The sequence below is a fragment of the Oncorhynchus gorbuscha genome, linkage group LG22 (genome assembly GCF_021184085.1).
Source record: "Oncorhynchus gorbuscha isolate QuinsamMale2020 ecotype Even-year linkage group LG22, OgorEven_v1.0, whole genome shotgun sequence".
In the NCBI taxonomy this organism is placed as follows: domain Eukaryota; kingdom Metazoa; phylum Chordata; class Actinopteri; order Salmoniformes; family Salmonidae; genus Oncorhynchus; species Oncorhynchus gorbuscha.
Window position 1 is genome coordinate 46,874,897 of NC_060194.1, and position 22,974 is coordinate 46,897,870.

At 45.3% G+C, this 22,974-nt stretch overlaps 1 protein-coding gene across 3 annotated transcripts in view; it reads left to right on the forward strand.

Annotated features, from left to right (window-relative positions):
• LOC124009864 (collagen alpha-1(XI) chain-like) overlaps window positions 1–22,974 on the forward strand; it is a 438,047-nt gene that overhangs the window by 386,571 nt on the left and 28,502 nt on the right. For all 3 annotated transcript variants that reach the window (XM_046322075.1, XM_046322074.1, XM_046322073.1), the window contains 9 exons: window positions 3,193–3,246; window positions 8,363–8,470; window positions 8,637–8,744; window positions 12,113–12,166; window positions 14,034–14,087; window positions 16,924–17,031; window positions 20,203–20,256; window positions 20,612–20,665; window positions 21,672–21,779. In XM_046322075.1, the coding sequence (XP_046178031.1) occupies window positions 3,193–3,246; window positions 8,363–8,470; window positions 8,637–8,744; window positions 12,113–12,166; window positions 14,034–14,087; window positions 16,924–17,031; window positions 20,203–20,256; window positions 20,612–20,665; window positions 21,672–21,779 (702 nt within the window). The remainder of the gene's footprint in view (window positions 1–3,192; window positions 3,247–8,362; window positions 8,471–8,636; window positions 8,745–12,112; window positions 12,167–14,033; window positions 14,088–16,923; window positions 17,032–20,202; window positions 20,257–20,611; window positions 20,666–21,671; window positions 21,780–22,974) is intronic.

Here is a 22,974-nt window from a genome sequence, read left to right on the forward strand (position 1 = left end):
CTATTATCAGGACATATACAGTATATAGAGACTGTTATCAGGACATATACAGTCTATAGAGACTGTTATCAGGACGTATACAGTCTATAGAGACTGTTATCAGGACATATACAGTCTATAGAGACTGTTATCAGGACATATACAGTCTATAGAGACTGTTATCAGGACATATACAGTCTATAGAGACTGTTATCAGGACATATACAGTCTATAGAGACTGTTATCAGGACATATACAGTATATAGAGACTGTTATCAGGACATATACAGTATATAGAGACTGTTATCAGATCCCATATTACTGCCAGCTGATCGTGGTACTGGTACCTCCCTAGATATATACCAGCTGATCGTGGTACTGGTACCTCCCTAGATATATACCAGCTGATCGTGGTACTGGTACCTCCCTAGATATATACCAGCTGATTGTGGTACTGGTACCTCACTAGATATATTTCCGCTGATCGTGGTACTGGTACCTCCCTAGATATATACCAGCTGATCGTGGTACTGGTACCTCCCTAGATATATACCAGCTGATCGTGGTACTGGTACCTCCCTAGATATATACCAGCTGATCGTGGTACTGGTACCTCCCTAGATATATACCAGCTGATCGTGGTACTGGTACCTCCCTAGATATATACCAGCTGATTGTGGTACTGGTACCTCACTAGATATATTTCAGCTGACCGTGGTACTGGTACCTCCCTAGATATATACCAGCTGATTGTGGTACTGGTACCTCCCTTGATATATACCAGCTGATTGTGGTACTGGTACCTCACTAGATATATTTCAGCTGATCGTGGTACTGGTACCTCCCTAGATATATACCAGCTGATCGTGGTACTGGTACCTCCCTAGATATATACCAGCTGATCGTGGTACTGGTACCTCCCTAGATATATACCAGCTGATCGTGGTACTGGTACCTACCTAGATATATACCAGCTGATCATGGTACTGGTACCTCCCTAGATATATACCAGCTGATCGTGGTACTGGTACCTCCCTAGATATATACCAGCTGATCGTGGTACTGGTACCTCCCTAGATATATACCAGCTGATCGTGGTACTGGTACCTCCCTAGATATATACCAGCTGATTGTGGTACTGGTACCTCCCTATATATATACCAGCTGATCGTGGTACTGGTACCTCCCTAGATATATACCAGCTGATCGTGGTACTGGTACCTCCCTAGATATATACCAGCTGATTGTGGTACTGGTACCTCCCTAGATATATACCAGCTGATTGTGGTACTGGTACCTCCCTAGATATATACGAGCTGATCGTGGTACTGGTACCTCCTTAGATATATACCAGCTGATCGTGGTACTGGTACCTCGCTAGATATATACCAGCTGATCGTGGTACTGGTACCTCCCTAGATATATACCAGCTGATTGTGGTACTGGTACCTCCCTAGATATATACCAGCTGATTGTGGTACTGGTACCTCACTAGATATATTTCAGCTGATCGTGGTACTGGTACCTCCCTAGATATATACCAGCTGATCGTGGTACTGGTACCTCCCTAGATATATACCAGCTGATCGTGGTACTGGTACCTCCCTAGATATATACCAGCTGATCGTGGTACTGGTACCTCCCTAGATATATACCAGATGATCGTGGTACTGGTACCTCCCTAGAAATATACCAGCTGTTAAGGTCATCTCTGGGTTAGAGGATATTCGTTCTAATGGACTTACTAATAGGTTCGCCATATTAAAATAATCAGAGTTGATAGACACGTTCTCTCAATATGAAGTAGGCAACATATTTGTGTAGTCACACATGTAGCATCCATACTTGATCCTTTAATAGACAGAGTCGGAGAGACCTATTACCTAGGCTGAACACACTCACACACACACACACACACACACACACACACACACACACACACACACACACACACACACACACACACACACACACACACACACACACACACACACACACACACACACACACACACACACACACACACACGCTCCACCGCCCTCTGGCTCTGTCTTTCTTGGCTGAGGCTCAGTGTGTAAATGTAAATGACCAATTAGACCAAAAGCCAAAAGCCTTGCCAGCCTCTGGCCAGCAGCAGCACGAATCAGATGGTACCTCTACCACTAGTACTGCTGGTGTCACCACCATGACGGCCAGGAGTTACGACCGTGTGGTTGGGACCAGGAGTTATGACCGTGTGGTTGGGACCAGGAGTTACGACCGTGTGGTTGGGACCAGGAGTTACGACCGTGTGGTTGGGACCAGGAGTTACGACCGTGTGGTTGGGACTAGGAGTTATGACCGTGTGGTTGGGACTAGGAGTTATGACCGTGTGGCTGGGACCAGGAGTTACGACCGTGTGGTTGGGACCAGGAGTTATGACCGTGTGGTTGGGACCAGGAGTTACGACCGTATGGCTGGGACTAGGAGTTACGACTGTGTGGCTGGGACCAGGAGTTACGACCATGTGGCTGGGACCCGGAGTTACGACCGTGTGGCTGGGACTACGACCGTATGGCTGGGACTAGGAGTTACGACCATGTGGCTGGGACCCGGAGTTACGACCGTGTGGTTGGGACCAGGAGTTACGACCATGTGGCTGGGACCCGGAGTTACGACCGTGTGGCTGGGACTACGACCGTATGGCTGGGACCAGGAGTTACGACCGTGTGGTTGGGACCAGGAGTTATGACCGTGTGGTTGGGACCAGGAGTTACGACCGTGTGGTTGGGACCAGGAGTTACGACCGTGTGGTTGGGACCAGGAGTTACGACCGTGTGGTTGGGACCAGGAGTTACGACCGTGTGGTTGGGACCAGGAGTTACGACCGTGTGGTTGGGACCAGGAGTTACGACCGTGTGGCTGGGACCAGGAGTTACGACCGTGTGGCTGGGACTAGGAGTTACGACCATGTGGCTGGGACCCGGAGTTACGACCGTGTGGCTGGGACCAGGAGTTACGACTGTGTTTTATCTAATAGTGGATGGTTTTGGCAGGCCTCGATGTCCTTGCTCACACATACTCTCTCTCTCTTTCTCTTTCTATCTCTCTCTCACACACACACAAACACACACACACCTACTCAGCCACACTCTCTCTTTCATACACACAGATATGTACACACACAGTCTAACCCTCCTCTCCTCTCTCTTTTCTCTTGTTCTCTCCATCCAGGGTCCAGCTGGTTTGAAGGGAGGCGAAGGACCACAGGGTGCCCAAGGCCCCGTCGTAAGTATTGCGTTACCATGGTTATCCCGTCACTCCCGCCACCGTATTGAGAAAATTAGTTTAGAGACTCTGAGCAACACATGGTAATGAGGTCTGTTTATAGCCTGGTAGGCAGGACAGGTGGTTGGTCCATAATGAGGTCTGTTTATAGCCTGGTAGGCAGGACAGGTGGTTGGTCCATAATGAGGTCTGTTTATAGCCTGGTAGGCAGAGCAGGTGGTTGGTCCATAGTGAGGTCTGATTATAGCCTGGTAGTCTGGTAGCCAGAGCAGGTGGTTGGTCCATAATGAGGTCTGATTATAGCCTGGTAGGCAGAGCAGGTGGTTGGTCCATAATGAGGTCTGATTATAGCCTGGTAGGCAGAGCAGGTGGTTGGTCCATAATGAGGTCTGATTATAGTCTGGTAGGCAGGACAGGTGGTTGGTCCATAGTGAGGTCTGATTATAGCCTGGTAGTCTGGTAGCCAGAGCAGGTGGTTGGTCCATAATGAGATCTGATAATAGCCTGGTAGTCTAGTAGGCAGGATAGGTGGTTGGTCCATAATGAGGTCTGATTATAGCCTGGTAGGCAGAGCAGGTGGTTGGTCCATAATGAGGTCTGATTATAGCCTGGTAGGCAGAGCAGGTGGTTGGTCCATAATGAGGTCTGATTATAGTCTGGTAGGCAGGACAGGTGGTTGGTCCATAATGATGTCTGATTATAGCCTGGTAGCTTGTTATTTCATTAATTTGACTCCCTATTCATTGGTAATGAACACCGTGTTTGGAAATCTGTTTTAATGTGTTTTTATCAAGATTGGATGTTGGGGTGTTTTGTTAATTCACTGCCAAACTTCACTCACTCGTATGGTGCACTAGTTTGTGTCTGTCAGCTAGAAGCAGCAGGATACAAAATTATCCGTAACTGAGTGGGCTGGTTTCTCTTTGAACCCTCAATGATGTCTGCTCTACCACAGCGACTCCCCAAAGATGCATGATGGGAATGTGAATGTGAGAATGTTAAATCTCCTACAGTTGGAGGGAATTGAATCTCTTAGAGGTATGCATGACAGACAGGCGGCTTTGAACTGTCTGACATTTAGTCAGAGCGATACACACTGTCTCTCTATAATTGGTTAAAAGCGACAGACCACTGTTAGAGAGATGGTAGATTAGGCCAGAGGAGAAGAGAGAAGAGAATGGGAGGAGAGGAGAGGAGAGGAGATGCACAGCATGCATAATGGAACCAGGAGGGTTTGACAACAAATGAGAGTGTTCCGTGTCATTGGAAGCATTCTCATGTTCTAGAGTTCCAACGTGAGAATGGACGGCATACATAATGGAGGTTCTGAACAAAGGAAAGGGTTCTGATTCTGGTGGTTCTAAATGGTGGAAGATTCTGTCTGACAGGAAAGACTCCGTGCTGGGTAATGGCTGGAAGACGTTGAAAACACTGTTTTCTTTATCGCCATGATGTCAGAGAAACTCCCCTTCAAAGAAATTGTATGACTCTGAAAAGTTTCCTACACACACACACACACACACACACACACACACACACACACACACACACACACACACACACACACACACACACACACACACACACACACACACACACACACACACACACACACACACACACACACACACACACACACACACACACACACACACACACACACACACACACACACACACACACACACACAGCAGTCATTTGATATTTTCTTTCATCAATTTCTTGCCAGGGGGTGGGTCGGAGTTCAGTTTAGTCAAAGAGTTTGTGTGTGTGTGTGTCAGAGGAGATCTCTGCCATGAAACAGACTGGCCCTCAGGGTAGCAGGTGGCTGCTCAGATGTGTCCCTGAATCAACGTGTGTGTGTGTGTGTACAGTGTGTGTATGTCTGTGTGTGTACAGTTTGTGTGTGTGTGTACAGAATGTTTGTGTGTGTGTGCGTTTGCGTAGGAAACTTTTCAGAGTCATACAATTTCTTTGAAGGGGAGTTTCTCTGACATCATGGCGCTAAAGAAAACAGTCTTTTCAACGTCTTCCAGCCATTACCCAGCACGGAGTCTTTCCTGTCAGAGGTCTCTCTGTTGACCCTGTCTGAGTGGCCAGTGTGAATACAGCCCTGAGGTCTCTCTGTTAACCCTGAGTGCCCACACTAGCATACTACTTAGAATACATGCCCAATACATTACTCCGTTCTAGGTAATATACTGTAGTAGCTATTCCTACTAAATAACTAATATTCCTAAACACTGAAAATGCTGATAGCTACTGCAGGGTTCCTCAACTGGTGGCCCACAGGCCGAATTTGGCCCAAGGGTGGTTTTATTTGGCACGCAAGCTTTCAAAAATATATCTTTTATTTTTTTTTATTGTTGGAAATAAAAAACTGGAAAAACACCAGGTAATCAGCTCCAAGTGATTTGTATTTAAGAAATCTGTTCCCAGGTATTCCCACGCAAAATAGAGAGACATATGATCGCCTACCATTTTTTTTTGTTCACCTTTATTTAAACTAGGCAAGTCGGTGAAGAACAAATTCTTATTTTCAACGACGGCCTAGGAACAGTGGGTTAACTGGTCTAGGAACAGTGGGTTAACTGTCTAGGAACAGTGGGTTAACTGTCTAGGAACAGTGGGTTAACTGGCCTAGGAACAGTGGGTTAACTGGCCTAGGAACAAATCAAATCAAATCAAATTTATTTATATAGCCCTTCGTACATCAGCTGATATCTCAAAGTGCTGTACAGAAACCCAGCCTAAAACCCCAAACAGCAAACAATGCAGGTGTAAAAGCACGGTGGCTAGGAAAAACTCCCTAGAAAGGCCAAAACCTAGGAAGAAACCTAGAGAGGAACCGGGCTATGTGGGGTGGCCAGTCCTCTTCTGGCTGTGCCGGGTAGAGATTATAACAGAACATGACCAAGATGTTCAAATGTTCATAAATGACCAGCATGGTCAAATAACAATAAGGCAGAACAGTTGAAACTGGAGCAGCAGCACAGTCAGGTGGACTGGGGACAGCAAGGAGCCATCATGTCAGGCAGTCCTGGGGCACGGTCCTAGGGCTCAGGTCCTCCGAGAGAGAGAAAGAAAGAGAGAATTAGAGAGAGCATATGTGGGGTGGCCAGTCCTCTTCTGGCTGTGCCGGGTGGAGATTATAACAGAACGTGGCCAAGATGTTCAAATGTTCATAAATGACCAGCATGGTTGAATAATAGTAAGGCAGAACAGTTGAAACTGGAGCTTGAGCATGGCCAGGTGGACTGGGGACAGCAAGGAGTCCTCATGTCAGGTAGTCCTGGGACATGGTCCTAGGGCCCAGGCCAGTTGAAACTGGAGCAGCAGCATGGCCAGGTGGACTGGGGACAGCAAGGAGTCATCATGTCATGTCATGAACAGTGGGTTAACTGGTCTAGGAACAGTGGGTTAACTGGTCTAGGAACAGTGGGTTAACTGGTCTAGGAACAGTGGGTTAACTGGTCTAGGAACAGTGGGTTAACTGGTCTAGGAACAGTGGGTTAACTGTCTAGGAACAGTGGGTTAACTGGTCTAGGAACAGTGGGTTAACTGGCCTAGGAACAGTGGGTTAACTGGTCTAGGAACAGTGGGTTAACTGGTCTAGGAACAGTGGGTTAACTGGTCTAGGAACAGTGGGTTAATTGGTCTAGGAACAGTGGATTAACTGGTCTAGGAACAGTGGGTTAACTGGTCTAGGAACAGTGGGTTAACTGGTCTAGGAACAGTGGGTTAACTGGTCTAGGAACAGTGGGTTAACTGGTCTAGGAACAGTGGGTTAACTGGTCTAGGAACAGTGGGTTAACTGGTCTAGGAACAGTGGGTTAACTGGTCTAGGAACAGTGGGTTAACTGGTCTAGGAACAGTGGGTTAACTGTCTAGGAACAGTGGGTTAACTGGTCTAGGAACAGTGGGTTAACTGGCCTAGGAACAGTGGGTTAACTGGTCTAGGAACAGTGGGTTAACTGGTCTAGGAACAGTGGGTTAACTGGTCTAGGAACAGTGGGTTAATTGGTCTAGGAACAGTGGGTTAACTGGTCTAGGAACAGTGGGTTAACTGGTCTAGGAACAGTGGGTTAACTGGTCTAGGAACAGTGGGTTAACTGGTCTAGGAACAGTGGGTTAACTGGTCTAGGAACAGTGGGTTAACTGGTCTAGGAACAGTGGGTTAACTGGTCTAGGAACAGTGGGTTAACTGGTCTAGGAACAGTGGGTTAACTGGTCTAGGAACAGTGGGTTAACTGGTCCTGACCTATGGGCCGTTCTGACGTAAGAATGTAAGAAAGGTTTGAAATTATTCTGTTTTAGTCAAACATTATATCTGTTAGGGCTTCTTGCGGTAAATTTGCAGTCTACCAATTATTTGTAATTATGTTCAGGCCCCCCTGACTATCCGCTCAAGAAGAAAATTGTCCCGCAGCTGAATATAGTTGAGGGATCCCTAAGCTACGTTAATGAAAATGGACTTACTATGACTGTGATACTGTATGTAGTTTTCCCACCTTCTACTGATGAATTCACTAACTCTAGATAAGAGAGTCAGCTAAATGAATCACTACTGTAAGTGGTTCTGGATAAGAGAGTCAGCTAAATGAATCACTACTGTAAGTGGTTCTGGATAAGAGAGTCAGCTAAATGAATCACTACTGTAAGTGGTTCTGGATAAGAGAGTCAGCTAAATGAATCACTACTGTAAGTGGTTCTGGATAAGAGAGTCAGCTAAATGAATCACTACTGTAAGTGGTTCTGGATAAGAGAGTCAGCTAAATGAATCAATGCTGTAAGTGGTTCTGGATAAGAGAGTCAGCTAAATGAATCAATGCTGTAAGTGGTTCTGGATAAGAGAGTCAGCTAAATGAATCAATGCTGTAAGTGGTTCTGGATAAGAGAGTCTGCTAAATGAATCAATGCTGTAAGTGATTCTGGATAAGAGAGTCTGCTAAATGAATCAATGCTGTAAGTGGTTCTGGATAAGAGAGTCAGCTAAATGAATCACTACTGTAAGTGTACGTGTAAATGTGTGATGGATATTGCAATAGAACAGAATGATTCTCAAAGGTCAGCGATCGGTCCTGTTGATGTTGGTAATGTGTTGTTGGCTGGGCAGGGTTCTCCTGGAGAACGAGGTGCTGCCGGTCCTGGAGGTCCCATCGGTCTATCAGGACGCACTGGACCCCAGGGAGGCCCGGGTCCAGCCGGAGAGAAGGGGGGCCCGGTGAGTACACACCTCAGAACACACACAGTTCTTAGACTTTATTCAAAACTTTTTATTTTTCAGTCTTTTGTCAAGTGATGTTTTCATCACAAAATAATGTAAATCATGAACCGTATGTATTTTAACTGTTTGTTGACTGTGGCCCCTAATATCTGTCTGTCCCCAGGGAGAGAAAGGTCCCATGGGACCAGCTGGTCGTGACGGTATTCAAGGTCCAGTTGGTCTTCCTGGCCCCGCAGGCCCCCAGGGGCCCCCTGGAGAGGACGGAGACAAGGTACAGTAACCTATAGTTATATAGACAGTCAAGGTACACTAACGTATAGTTATAGAGACGGTAACCTAACCTACAGTAACCTATAGTTAAAGAGGCAGACAAGGTACACTAACTCATAGTTGTAGGCCCTGAGATAGACTAGCTTCCTGTCCAGCAGATATACTTGTAAATTAAGCTTCCTCATACTACAGAAATAGCAAATAGGCTCCTGACCTATGGGCCGTTCTGGCTCCTGCCCTATGGGCCGTTCTGGCTCCTCCCCTTGGGCCGTTCTGCCTCCTGTCCTATGGGCCGTTCTGCCTCCTGTCCTATGGGCCGTTCTGGCTCCTGTCCTATGGGCCGTTCTGGCTCCTGACCTATGGGCCGTTCTGCCTCCTGACCTATGGGCCGTTCTGCCTCCTGTCCTATGGGCCGTTCTGGCTCCTGACCTATGGGCCGTTCTGGCTCCTGCCCTATGGGCCGTTCTGGCTCCTGCCCTATGGGCCGTTCTGGCTCCTCCCCTTGGGCCGTTCTGGCTCCTCCCTTTGGGCCGTTCTGGCTCCTGTCCTATGGGCCGTTCTGGCTCCTGACCTATGGGCCGTTCTGCCTCCTGACCTATGGGCCGTTCTGGCTCCTGTCCTATGGGCCGTTCTGGCTCCAGACCTATGGGCCGTTCTGCCTCCTGACCTATGGGCCGTTCTGGCTCCTGACCTATGGGCCGTTCTGCCTCCTGACCTATGGGCCGTTCTGCCTCCTGACCTATGGGCCGTTCTGCCTCCTGACCTATGGGCCGTTCTGGCTCCTGACCTATGGGCCGTTCTGCCTCCTGTCCTATGGGCCGTTCTGCCTCCTGTCCTATGGGCCGTTCTGCCTCCTGACCTATGGGCCGTTCTGCCTCCTGACCTATGGGCCGTTCTGCCTCCTGACCTATGGGCCGTTCTGGCTCCTGTCCTATGGGCCGTTCTGCCTCCTGTCCTATGGGCCGTTCTGCCTCCTGACCTATGGGCCGTTCTGGCTCCTCCCCTTGGGCCGTTCTGGCTCCTGCCCTATGGGCCGTTCTGGCTCCTGTCCTATGGGCCGTTCTGGCTCCTGACCTATGGGCCGTTCTGGCTCCTGACCTATGGGCCGTTCTGCCTCCTGACCTATGGGCCGTTCTGGCTCCTCCCCTATGGGCCGTTCTGGCTCCTCCCTTTGGGCCGTTCTGGCTCCTGTCCTATGGGCCGTTCTGCCTCCTGCCCTGTGGGCCGTTCTGGCTCGAACAAGACTTACATACTTACTTTTGAGTAATTGAGAGTTTAGTTCAGTGATTGAAGGTATAGTTCAGATATTTACAGTTCAGTAATTGACAGTATAATTCAGATATTTACAGTTCAGTAATTGACAGTTTAGTTCAGTAATTGACAGTATAGTTCAGTAATTCAAAGTTCAGTAATTGACAGTATAATTCAGATATTTACAGTTCAGTAATTGACAGTTTAGTTCAGTAATTGACAGTTTAGTTCAGTAATTGACAGTATATTTCAGTAATTTACAGTTCAGTAATTGACAGTATAGTTCAGTAATTCAAAGTTCAGTAATTGACAGTTTAGTTCAGTAATTGACAGTTTAGTTCAGTAATTGACAGTATAATTCAGATATTTACAGTTCAGTAATTGACAGTTTAGTTCAGTAATTGACAGTATATTTCAGTAATTTACAGTTCAGTAATTGACAGTACAGTTCAGTAATTGACAGTACAGTTCAGTAGTTGACAGTACAGTTCAGTAGTTGACAGTACAGTTCAGTAATTGACAGTACAGTTCAGTAATTGACAGTACAGTTCAGTAATTAACAGTATAGTTCAGTAATACATTGTACTGTATACCGTACCATGTGTAGGGGATAAATGCTGTTGTTCTGGGCATTGGGACGAGGCAGAGCTGATAGTGTGCTGATACACATGCCAAATGTTTTGTGGGTGAGAGTATTACATTAGAGCTATTATTAATGACTTTCTATGGCATGTTTAATTATTGGATAGGTGTGAAAATGTTTCAGAAATGAAGCTGCAGAGTAACACACACACACACACACACACACACACACACACACACACACACACACACACACACGCACACGCACACGCACACGCACGCGCACACACACACACACCCGCATTGCCATGGCTGTTCGTAGCTAATGCACTGTGTAATGGATTTATATCTAACAAGGGTGTGTGTGTTATCATCACATACACAAACACGCATACATACATACATAAACACACGCACACACACACACACACACAAACACGCATACACACACAGACATACACACACGCAGATATACTATACACACTCTCACACAAACATACACACACACAAAAACTATATATACACACAAACACACTCACACATACATACACACACTCACAGACACTCCCGCTGACACACACACACACACACACGCACACTCACACCCGTCCTCCATAGCGACAGTGTGACCGACCTGTCCTCCATAGCGACAGTGTGACAGACCTGTCCTCCATAGCGACAGTGTGACAGACCCGTCCTCCATAGCGACAGTGTGACAGACCTGTCCTCCATAGCGACAGTGTGACAGACCCGTCCTCCATAGCGACACAGACCCGTCCTCCATAGCGACAGTGTGACAGACCTGTCCTCCATAGCGACAGTGTGACAGACCCGTCCTCCATAGCGACAGCGTGACAGATCCGTCCTCCATAGCGACAGCATGACAGACCCGTCCTCCATAGCGACAGTGTGACAGACCCGTCCTCCATAGCGACAGTGTGACAGACCCGTCCTCCATAGCGACAGTGTGACAGACCCGTCCTCCATAGCGACAGTGTGACAGACCCGTCCTCCATAGCGACAGTGTGACAGACCCGTCCTCCATAGCGACAGTGTGACAGACCCGTCCTCCATAGCGACAGTGTGACAGACCCGTCCTCCCGTCCTCCATAGCGACAGTGTGACAGACCCGTCCTCCATAGCGACAGTGTGACAGACCCGTCCTCCATAGCGACAGTGTGACAGACCGGTCCTCCATAGCGACAGTGTGACAGAGTCCCGTCCTCCATAGCGACAGTGTGACAGTGGGAGTGTCAGTAGAGTCATTGCAAACACTTCAAGGTCTTTGACCAATCAAATTCAAATCTCCACTAATAATATTTACCACCCAATCACAGTTAAGGTGACATTTGGAAAATATTGAATAGACAATGATGCAAACCATTTTTTTGTTTTTAAAGATGGGCTAAAATACAATAGACTCAAATAAAATAGACTCAAATAAAATAGGATGAAGGCTCTTTGGGTCCTACTATATAAAAATCAATGTGTTGTCGTCATTATCGTAATTGGTGTTGTTTGTGTGTTCTGTCCCAGGGAGAGGTTGGTGAGTCTGGCCAGAAAGGAAGCAAAGCAGACAAGGGAGAACAGGTGAGTTCTCATCATTTTCTTTCCCTCCCGTAGGAAAGGTTTCTAGAGAAACCACTTGAGAAACCTGTACTGGTCCACGGACCAGAGGATATGAAACACTGCTCCAGTATACTCCTAGGAAGTCACCTCAAATTACCTAAAGAGTGTTCGTTGTTGCTAGTATGGTCCATTATTTAGGGACAACTCTGTTGTCTCCTTGTTGTCTTTGTCCCTGTTAACTCTGTTGTCTCTGTCCCTGTTAACTCTGTTGTCTTTGTCCCTGTTAACTCTGTTGTCTTTGTCCCTGTTAACTCTGTTGTCTTTGTCCCTGTTAACTCTGTTGTCTTTATCCCTGTTAACTCTGTTGTCTTTGTCCCTGTTAACTCTGTTGTCTTTGTCCCTGTTAACTCTGTTGTCTCCTTGTTGTCTTTGTCCCTGTTAACTCTGTTGTCTTTGTCCCTGTTAACTCTGTTGTCTTTGTCCCTGTTAACTCTGTTGTCTCCTTGTTGTCTTTGTCCCTGTTAACTCTGGTGTCTCCTTGTTGTCTTTGTCCCTGTTAACTCTGTTGTCTTTGTCCCTGTTAACTCTGTTGTCTTTGTCCCTGTTAACTCTGTTGTCTTTATCCCTGTTAACTCTGTTGTCTTTGTCCCTGTTAACTCTGTTGTCTTTGTCCCTGTTAACTCTGTTGTCTCCTTGTTGTCTTTGTCCCTGTTAACTCTGTTGTCTCTGTCCCTGTTAACTCTGTTGTCTTTGTCCCTGTTAACTCTGTTGTCTTTATCCCTGTTAACTCTGTTGACTTTGTCCCTGTTAACTCTGTTGACTTTGTCCCTGTTAACTCTGTTGTCCCCTCTAACTGTCTCTGTCCCTGTTAACTCTGTTGTCCCCTCTAACTGTCTCTGTCCCTGTTAACTCTGTTGTCCCCTCTAACTGTCTCTGTCCCTGTTAACTCTGTTGTCTTTGTCCCTGTTAACTCTGTTGTCTCCTTGTTGTCTTTGTCCCTGTTAACTCTGGTGTCTCCTTGTTGTCTTTGTCCCTGTTAACTCTGTTGTCTTTGTCCCTGTTAACTCTGTTGTCTTTGTCCCTGTTAACTCTGTTGTCGTTGTCCCTGTTAACTCTGTTGTCTCCTTGTTGTCTTTGTCCCTGTTAACTCTGGTGTCTCCTTGTTGTCTTTGTCCCTGTTAACTCTGTTGTCTTTGTCCCTGTTAACTCTGTTGTCTCCTTGTTGTCTTTTTCCCTGTTAACTCTGTTGTCTCTGTCCCTGTTAACTCTGTTGTCCCCTTGTTGTCTTTGTCCCTGTTAACTCTGTTGTCTTTGTCCCTGTTAACTCTGTTGTCTCCTTGTTGTCTTTGTCCCTGTTAACTCTGTTGTCTCTGTCCCTGTTAACTCTGTTGTCTTTGTCCCTGTTAACTCTGTTGTCTTTATCCCTGTTAACTCTGTTGACTTTGTCCCTGTTAACTCTGTTGACTTTGTCCCTGTTAACTCTGTTGTCCCCTCTAACTGTCTCTGTCCCTGTTAACTCTGTTGTCCCCTCTAACTGTCTCTGTCCCTGTTAACTCTGTTGTCCCCTCTAACTGTCTCTGTCCCTGTTAACTCTGTTGTCTTTGTCCCTGTTAACTCTGTTGTCTTTGTCCCTGTTAACTCTGTTGTCTTTGTCTCTGTTAACTCTGTTGTCCCCTCTAACTGTCTCTGTCCCTGTTAACTCTGTTGTCCCCTCTAACTGTCTCTGTCCCTGTTAACTCTGTTGTCCCCTCTAACTGTCTGTCCCTGTTAACTCTGTTGTCTTTGTCCCTGTTAACTCTGTTGTCTTTGTCCCTGTTAACTCTGTTGTCTTTGTCCCTGTTAACTCTGTTGTCCCCTCTAACTGTCTCTGTCCCGTGGTTGTTTGTAGGGACCTCCTGGTCCAGGAGGTCTTCAAGGTGTCATCGGAGCTCCTGGTCCTGCTGTGAGTATTCAGTCACCTTTAACCTTTCACCTTCAAACTCTCACCTCAGACCCAACTCATCAACCCTGAACTGTTACCCCTCAACTCAGCCCCCTCTCGTGTTATTCTAACATAGACAGAGTCGGGTGGCAGACCAGCTTCAATTCATCACAGATATTACTAAAGGCAGATATATATTACCGATATTAATAAAGGATAAATATTCATCACCTATATTACTAAAGGACAAATATTCATCACAGATATTAATAAATAATTAATATTAATCACAGATATTAATAACGGATGAATATTAATAATAGAATATTCATCACAGATATTAATAAATAATTAATATTCATCACAGATATTAATAAATAATTAATATTCATCACAGATATTAATAAAGGACAAATATTCATCACAGATATTAATAAATAATTAATATTCATCACAGATATTAATAAATAATTAATATTCATCACATATATTACTAAAGGACAAATATTCATCACATATTTACAGTTACATTTAAGTCATTTAGCAGACGCTCTTATCCAGAGCGACTTACTACAGGATGAATATTCATCACAGATTTTACTAAATATAAAATATACAGAATATATATTACCGATATCACTAAAGGACGAATATTCATCACCTATAATATAAAAGGATAAATATTAATCATAGATATTACTAAAGGACGAATATTCATCACATATATAACAAAAGGGCAAATATTAATCACAGATATTAATAAAGGATGAATATTCATCACAGATATTAATAAATGATGAATATTCATCACAGATATTAATAACGGATGAATATTCATCACAGATATTAATAAAGGATGAATATTCATCACATATATTAATAAATGATGAATATTCATCACATATATTAATAAATGATGAATATTCATCACAGATGTTACTAAAGGCAGAAGATATATGACAGATGTTACTACAGCTAAGCGGCTGCAGGTGTGACTTCTGTTGGAGTGGGGGTTTCTCTTTTTTAGTACCCAAATACCCAAGACCTAAAATACCTTTGTCCAGTATGAGAGTAGAACATGCCTATAACAAGCCTATAAAAAGCTTATAACATGCCTACAATAAGCCTCCAACAAGCCTACAATAAGCCTCCAACAAGCCTACAATAAGCCTCCAACAAGACTACAACAAGACTACAACAAGACTACAACAAGACTACAACAATCCTACCGCAAGACCATAATAAACCTACAAGAAGCCTACCGCAAGACCATAATAAACCTACAATAAGCCTACAGCCAGACTACAACAAGACTACAACAAGCCTACAACAAGACTACAACAAGCCTACTACATGCCTACAACAAGCCTACATCAATACTACAACAAGCCTAGAACAAGCCTACATCAAGCCTACAACAAGACTACAACAAGCCTACTACATGCCTACAACAAGCCTACATCAATACTACAACAAGCCTAGAACAAGCCTACATCAATACTACAACAAGCCTAGAACAAGCCTACATCAATACTACAACAAGCCTAGAACAAGCCTACAATTTGACTGGAGTGAAAGGTCAACGATGTTATCATAAAACACGCAAGAGACCTGTAGACAAGATCTGGAAGTGAGAAGTCTGGAGACTAGAGCAGTCTGGAGACTAGAGCAGTCTGTAGACTACAGAGACTACAGTAGCCTGGAGACTACAGAGACTACAGCAGTGTGGAGACTACAGAGACTACAGTAGCCTGGAGACTACAGAGACTACAGCAGTGTGGAGACTACAGAGACTACAGTAGCCTGGAGACTACAGCAGTGTGGAGACTAGAGCAGTCTGTAGACTACAGAGACTACAGTAGCCTGGAGACTACAGAGACTACAGCAGTGTGGAGACTACAGAGACTACATCAGTCTGGAGACTACATCAGTCTGGAGACTACATCAGTCTGGAGACTACAGCAGTCTGGAGACTACAGCAGTCTGGAGACTACAGAGACTACAGCAGTGTGGAGACTACAGAGACTACAGCAGTCTGGTGACTACAGAGACTATAGCCGTCTGGTGACTACAGAGACTACAGAGACTATAGCCGTCTGGTGACTACAGAGACTACAGCAGCCTGGTGACTACAGAGACTCCAGTCTTCCATCCTGCAGTAGCCTTTACACTGGTCTCACAAGCCAGACTCCACAGTCTTCCATTTTGTTGTGCTGTTATTTCTGGCCAAGCAGGACTCTTCTGCGTCCCAAATGACACCTTATTCCCTTCCCTTTATAGTGCATAGGCTTCTGGTTAAAAGTAGGTCACTACATAGTGTTGGTAAACCAACACTCAACTCAGATCTTCTCAGCTCAGATCAGACGCATCGCATAATTCACTCTGTCCAAGATATTCTATATCTGCATGTTCCGGCCCCCCTAGAACATTTCCCCCTGGTCATTTCTACTGCTGATCTGACATGAGTCAGGCGTTCAACTGAAGACTGTTGGTCAGCACCTCATATGCAGTCTCTCAGCCTCTCTACCTCCGCCCCTCCAGAGCCCCCTCTCACTCAACCCCGTAGTGCTGTGGTGCTCCCATAGATTCAGTCAGCACATTTCAGGTCCTCACTTTCTCTCTGTCTCTCTCTCTCTCGCACTCTCTGTCTCTCTCTCTCTCTCTCTCTCTCTCTCTCTCTCTCTCTCTCTCTCTCTCTCTCTCTCTCTCTCTCTCTCTCTCTCTCTCTCTCTCTCTGTCTCTGTCTCTGTCTCTGTCTCTCTCTCTCTTTACCCCCTCTCTCTCTCTGTCTCTCTCTCTCTCTCAATTACCTCTGTGGTGTCACTGTGACATCTAATCATTGACCTTTGACATTCAGGGTACTGATGGTGAGTCAGGACCCAGGGGTCAGCAGGGTATGTTTGGCCAGAAGGGAGACGAAGGATCCAGAGGATTCCCTGGGCTACCTGGGCCCATCGGACTGCAGGTACGACTACACATCATACACACACACACACACACACACACACACACACACACACACACACACACACACACACGCACATGCACGCACACACAATCGTACACACAATCACACACACAGTGGCGGGCGTCGGTGTTGTTGGCTTCAGTTTGTATTTGCATCTGTCAAGGCAGCAGCTACTCTTCCTGGGGTTTATTATGGGTCCCCATTAGTTCCTGGGGTTTATTATGGATCCCCATTAGTTCCTGGGGTTTATTATGGGTCCCCATTAGTTCCTGGGGTTTATTATGGGTCCCCATTAGTTCCTGGGGTTTATTATGGATCCCCATTAGTTCCTGGGGTTCATTATGGGTCCCCATTAGTTCCTGGGGTTTATTATGGATCCCCATTAGTTCCTGGGGTTCATTATGGGTCCCCATTAGTTCCTGGGGTTTATTATGGATCCCCATTAGTTCCTGGGGTTCATTATGGGTCCCCATTAGTTCCTGGGGTTTATTATGGATCCCCATTAGTTCCTGGGGTTCATTATGGGTCCCCATTAGTTCCTGGGGTTCATTATGGGTCCCCATTAGTTCCTGGGGTTTATTATGGATCCCCATTAGTTCCTGAGGTTCATTATGGGTCCCCATTAGTTTCTGGGGTTCATTATGGGTCCCCATTAGTTCCTGGGGTTCATTAAGTCGCTTTGGATAAAAGCGTCTGCTAAATGGCATATATTATTATTATTATTATTATGGATCCCCATTAGTTCCTGGGGTTTATTATGGATCCCCATTAGTTCCTGGGGTTTATTATGGATCCCCATTAGTTCCTGGGGTTTATTATGGATCCCCATTAGTTCCTGGGGTTTATTATGGATCCCCATTAGTTCCTGGGGTTTATTATGGATCCCCATTAGTTCCTGCCAAGGCAGCAGCTCTTCTTCCTGGGGTTTATTATGGATCCCCATTAGTTCCTGCTAAGGCAGCAGCTACTCTTCCTGGGGTTCATTATGGGTCCCCATTAGTTCCTGCCAAGGCAGCAGCTACTCTTCCTGGGGTTTATTATGGATCCCCATTAGTTCCTGCCAAGGCAGCAGCTACTCTTCCTGGGGTTCATTATGGGTCCCCATTAGTTCCTGCCAAGGCAGCAGCTACTGTTCCTGGGGTTTATTATGGATCCCCATTAGTTCCTGCCAAGGCAGCAGCTACTGTTCCTGGGGTTTATTATGGATCCCCATTAGTTCCTGTCAAGGCAGCAGCTACTGTTCCTGGGGTTCATTATGGGTCCCCATTAGTTCCTGCCAAGGCAGCAGCTACTCTTCCTGGGGTTCATTATGGGTCCCCATTAATTCCTGCCAAGACAGCAGCTACTCTTCCTGGGGTTTATTATGGATCCCCATTAGTTCCTGCCAAGGCATCAGCTACTCTTCCTGGGGTTCATTATGGGTCCCCATTAGTTCCTGCCAAGGCAGCAGCTACTCTTCCTGGGGTTCATTATGGGTCCCCATTAGTTCCTGCCAAGGCAGCAGCTACTGTTCCTGGGGTATATTATGGATCCCCAGTAGTTCCTGCCAAGGCAGCAGCTACTCTTCCTGGGGTTTATTATGGATCCCCATTAGTTCCTGCCAAGACAGCAGCTACTCTTCCTGGGGTTCATTATGGGTCCCCATTAGTTCCTGCCAAGGCAGCAGCTACTCTTCCTGGGATTTATTAAGGATCCCTATTAGTTCCTGCCAAGGCAGCAGCTACTCTTCCTGGGATTTATTAAGGATCCCCATTAGTTCCTGCCAAGGCAGCAGCTACTCTTCCTGGGGTTTATTATGGATCCCCATTAGTTCCTGCCAAGACAGCAGCTACTCTTCCTGGGGTTCATTATGGGTCCCCATTAGTTCCTGCCAAGGCAGCAGCTACTGTTCCTGGGGTATATTATGGATCCCCATTAGTTCCTGCCAAGGCAGCAGCTACTCTTCCTGGGGTTCATTATGGGTCCCCATTAGTTCCTGTCAAGACAGCAGCTACTCTTCCTGGGGATTATTATGGATCCCCATTAGTTCCTGCCAAGGCAGCAGCTACTCTTCCTGGGGTTTATTATGGATCCCCATTAGTTCCTGCCAAGGCAGCAGCTACTCTTCCTGGGATTTATTAAGGATCCCCATTAGTTCCTGCCAAGGCAGCAGCTACTCTTCCTGGGATTTATTAAGGATCCCCATTAGTTCCTGCCAAGGCAGCAGCTACTCTTCCTGGGGTTTATTAAGGATCCCCATTAGTTCCTGCTGTCACGGTTTTCATATGGTGAAGGAGAGTCGGACCAAACTGCAGCGTGTCGATTGCGATCCATGTTTATTTAAACAAACGTAAACACGACTAAACACGAACACTACAAAACAATAAACAAAACGAAAACCGAAAACAGCCTATACTTGTGTCAACTAACATCAAACAAGGACATCAAGACACTAAGGACAATCACCCACAATACAACCAAAGAATATGGCTGCCTAAATATGGTTCCCAATCAGAGACAACGATAAACACCTGCCTCTGATTGAGAACCACTTCAGACAGCCATAGACTCTCCTAGAACACCCCACTAAGCTACAATCCCACTAAGCTACAATCCCACTAAGCTACAATCCCACTAAGCTACACACCACATACAAAAACCCATGTCACACCCTGGCCTGACCAAATACATGAAGAAAAACACAAAATACTTCGACCAGGGCGTGACACCTGCCAAGGTAGCAGCTACTATTCCTGGGGTTTATTATGGATCCCCATTAGTTCCTGCCAAGGCGGCAGCTACTCTTCCTGGGGTTTATTAAGGATCCCCATTAGTTCCTGCCAAGGCAGCAGCTACTCTTCCTGGGGTTTATTAAGGATCCCCATTAGTTCCTGCCAAGGCAGCAGCTACTCTTCCTGGGGTTTATTAAGGATCCCCAATAGTTCCTGCCAAGGCAGCAGCTACTCTTCCTGGGGTTTATTATGGATCCCCATTAGTTCCTGCCAAAGCAGCAGCTACTCCTCCTGGGGTTTATTATGGATCCCAATTAGTTCCTGTCAAGACAGCACTGCCTCATCTATTTCAATCAGTATCATCATCGCAGACTATGATACCATATTCAATGTAAAAAAGAATAACAATAGTGTCTTTGTTGTTGAGTATTAAAAGTGAGTACCTCTCCTTTCTCAGGGCCTGCCTGGCACATCAGGAGAGAAGGGAGAGAACGGGGACGTCGGCCCAATGGTACGTCAGCCATTTTGGAATCACACCACAGTACAGATGTACAAGAAGATACAAAACTACATTATTGGATCCAGACTGTGATGGTGTCACTCATAACTCCAATGTGTTGTCAGGGATCTTATTGTTGACTGTTTGTTGTTTATGTTGACAGGGTGTTGTTGTTTATGTTGACGGGGTGTTATTGTTTATGTTGACAGGGTGTTATTGTTTATGTTGACGGGGTGTTATTGTTTATGTTGACGGGGTGTTATTGTTTATGTTGACGGGGTGTTGTTGTTTATGTTGACGGGGTGTTTTTGTTTATGTTGACAGGGTGTTGTTTATGTTGACGGGGTGTTTTTGTTTATGTTGACAGGGTCCGCCTGGTCCTCCAGGTCCCAGAGGTCCCCAGGGTTCTAGCGGAGCTGACGTAAGTGTCTTCACCATCTCTGGTTTGAGTATATTATCATCAAATATTATATTTCTGTCACACGTGAGAACATGCTTGATGCTCCATACCTTACTGTATATTATGATGACAGACATTTTGATGTATTGTTTGATTGGTTAGTTGATTGATTGATTGATTGGATGGTTGATTGATTGATTGATTTGATGGTTGATTGATTGATTGATTGATTGATTGGATGGATGGTTAGTTGATTGGTTGTTTGGATGATTGGTTTATTGATTGATTGGATGGTTAGTTGATTGATTGATTGGATGGTTAGTTGATTGGTTGTTTGGATGATTGGATGGTTATTGATTGATTGATTGATTGATTGATTGATTGATTGGATGGTTGGGTGATTGAATGGATGGTTAGTTGGTTGATTGATTGGTTGATTGATTGATTGGATGGTTAGTTGATTGATTGATTGATTGGATGGTTAGTTGATTGATTGATTGATTGATTGATTGGATGGTTAGTTGATTGATTGATTGATTGATTGGATGGTTGGGTGATTGAATGGATGGTTAGTTGGTTGATTGATTGGTTGATTGATTGATTGGATGGTTAGTTGATTGATTGATTGGTTGATTGATTGATTGATTGGTTAGTTGGTTGGTTGATTGGATGGTTAGTTGATTGGTTAGTTTGTTGATTGATTGATAATTTGATTGGTTAGTTGGTTGATTGATTGGATGGATGGATGGTTAGATGATTGATTGGTTGATTGATTGGTTGTTTGGTTGATTGATTGGATGGTTAGTTGATTGATTGGTTGATTGATTGTTTGGTTGATTGATTGGATGGTTAGTTGATTGGTAGGTTGGTTGGTTGGTTGGTTGATTGGTTGATTGATTGATTGATTGGATGGTTAGTTGATTGATTGGTTGATTGGATGGTTAGTTGATTGATTGAATGATTGATTGATTGGTTGATTGGCTGGTTAGTTGATTGATTGATTGGTTGATTTGTATCCCATCCACAGGGTGCCCAAGGCCCTCCTGGTGGAGTGGGTTCTATGGGAGGTAATGGAGAAAAGGGAGAGAGCGGTGAAGCTGGCAACCCAGGACCATCTGGAGAGCCCGGTGGTGGAGTAAGTATCCAGTTTGATTCAAATACAGAACATCTACATGTTTCATTCAAGAAACAACAATAAGGACAGGTCAAACCGGCAACAACAACAAAGAAACTACTTTTCTTATTCTATAGTATTTTCATTGATCTATAGCAGTGTGCGATTATGGTTACAAACCATGGGCGCTCATATTCCTTATTTGCAGCTATAATTGAGCATGGTTTTATTATAAGTGATAGTAACAGTGGGGAATCCATCCTCTTGCTGCGTCCCCCGCTGATGACTCACAGCGTAGCTTAACGACAAGGGGGGGGGGTGGGGGAGGGGAGGGGAGGGGGGGCTTTCTCCTAACACATCTTCATTATCACAGTCATGGTTTAGACAGTCCTCAGCTCTGAACTATTCAACAGTGGGACGTTATAGGTTCCTTTTAGGAGAGAAGAGGATGGTGGAATATTATCACCTGATCCCAGACCTGTTTGTGCTGTTTTGCCAACTCCTATTGTCAGTGTAAAGAGAGTATAAACAGATCTGGGACCAGGCTATGTACAGTTTATCCTTTTACCTGTTTTGGTAAAGCTACATAGTGCTACTTAGCTGAAGTCCCTTACTGTAGCTTGTGTGACTGTGGTCAATTCTTCTTCCTCTCTGTACCAGGGTTTTGCCTGCATAGGATATTCTTGGGTGGGCTGCCAGAATGTTAAATCTTCTATCGATCATATTTTACAATTGATCATTGATTAAATCTTTCTTCATCAGAAAGACAGGGAGATTAGGATCAATATCATAGATCACAGCTAAATCCCACTGGGCTAAATCCCACTGGGCTAAATCCCACTGGGCTAAATCCCACTGGGCTAAATCCCAAACAACTCTGTTTCCGCGTCCTTTTAACAAAATAATTCAATGCGATGCCGTTTTATCGACGTGGAAAACGGATTAAATTACCAAAAACATATGGGAATTTAGAATGTTTTGTCCCAGCATACTTTTAGCCTAAATCATGTTGAAATGTTTTGCTGCTTTCACATCGACAACCCGACCAAATGTAAATCACAACTAGATGTTGAACTGATGTCTGTTCCCAGTGGAATATCCACTGGGAACACATTTCAATTCATATCAGAGCATTGATCATTGATCGTTGATCATTGATCGTTGGCTGTCCTGTGGTGTTTTCGGGCTGTAGTCCTGTCAGGTTTAGTCATAACAA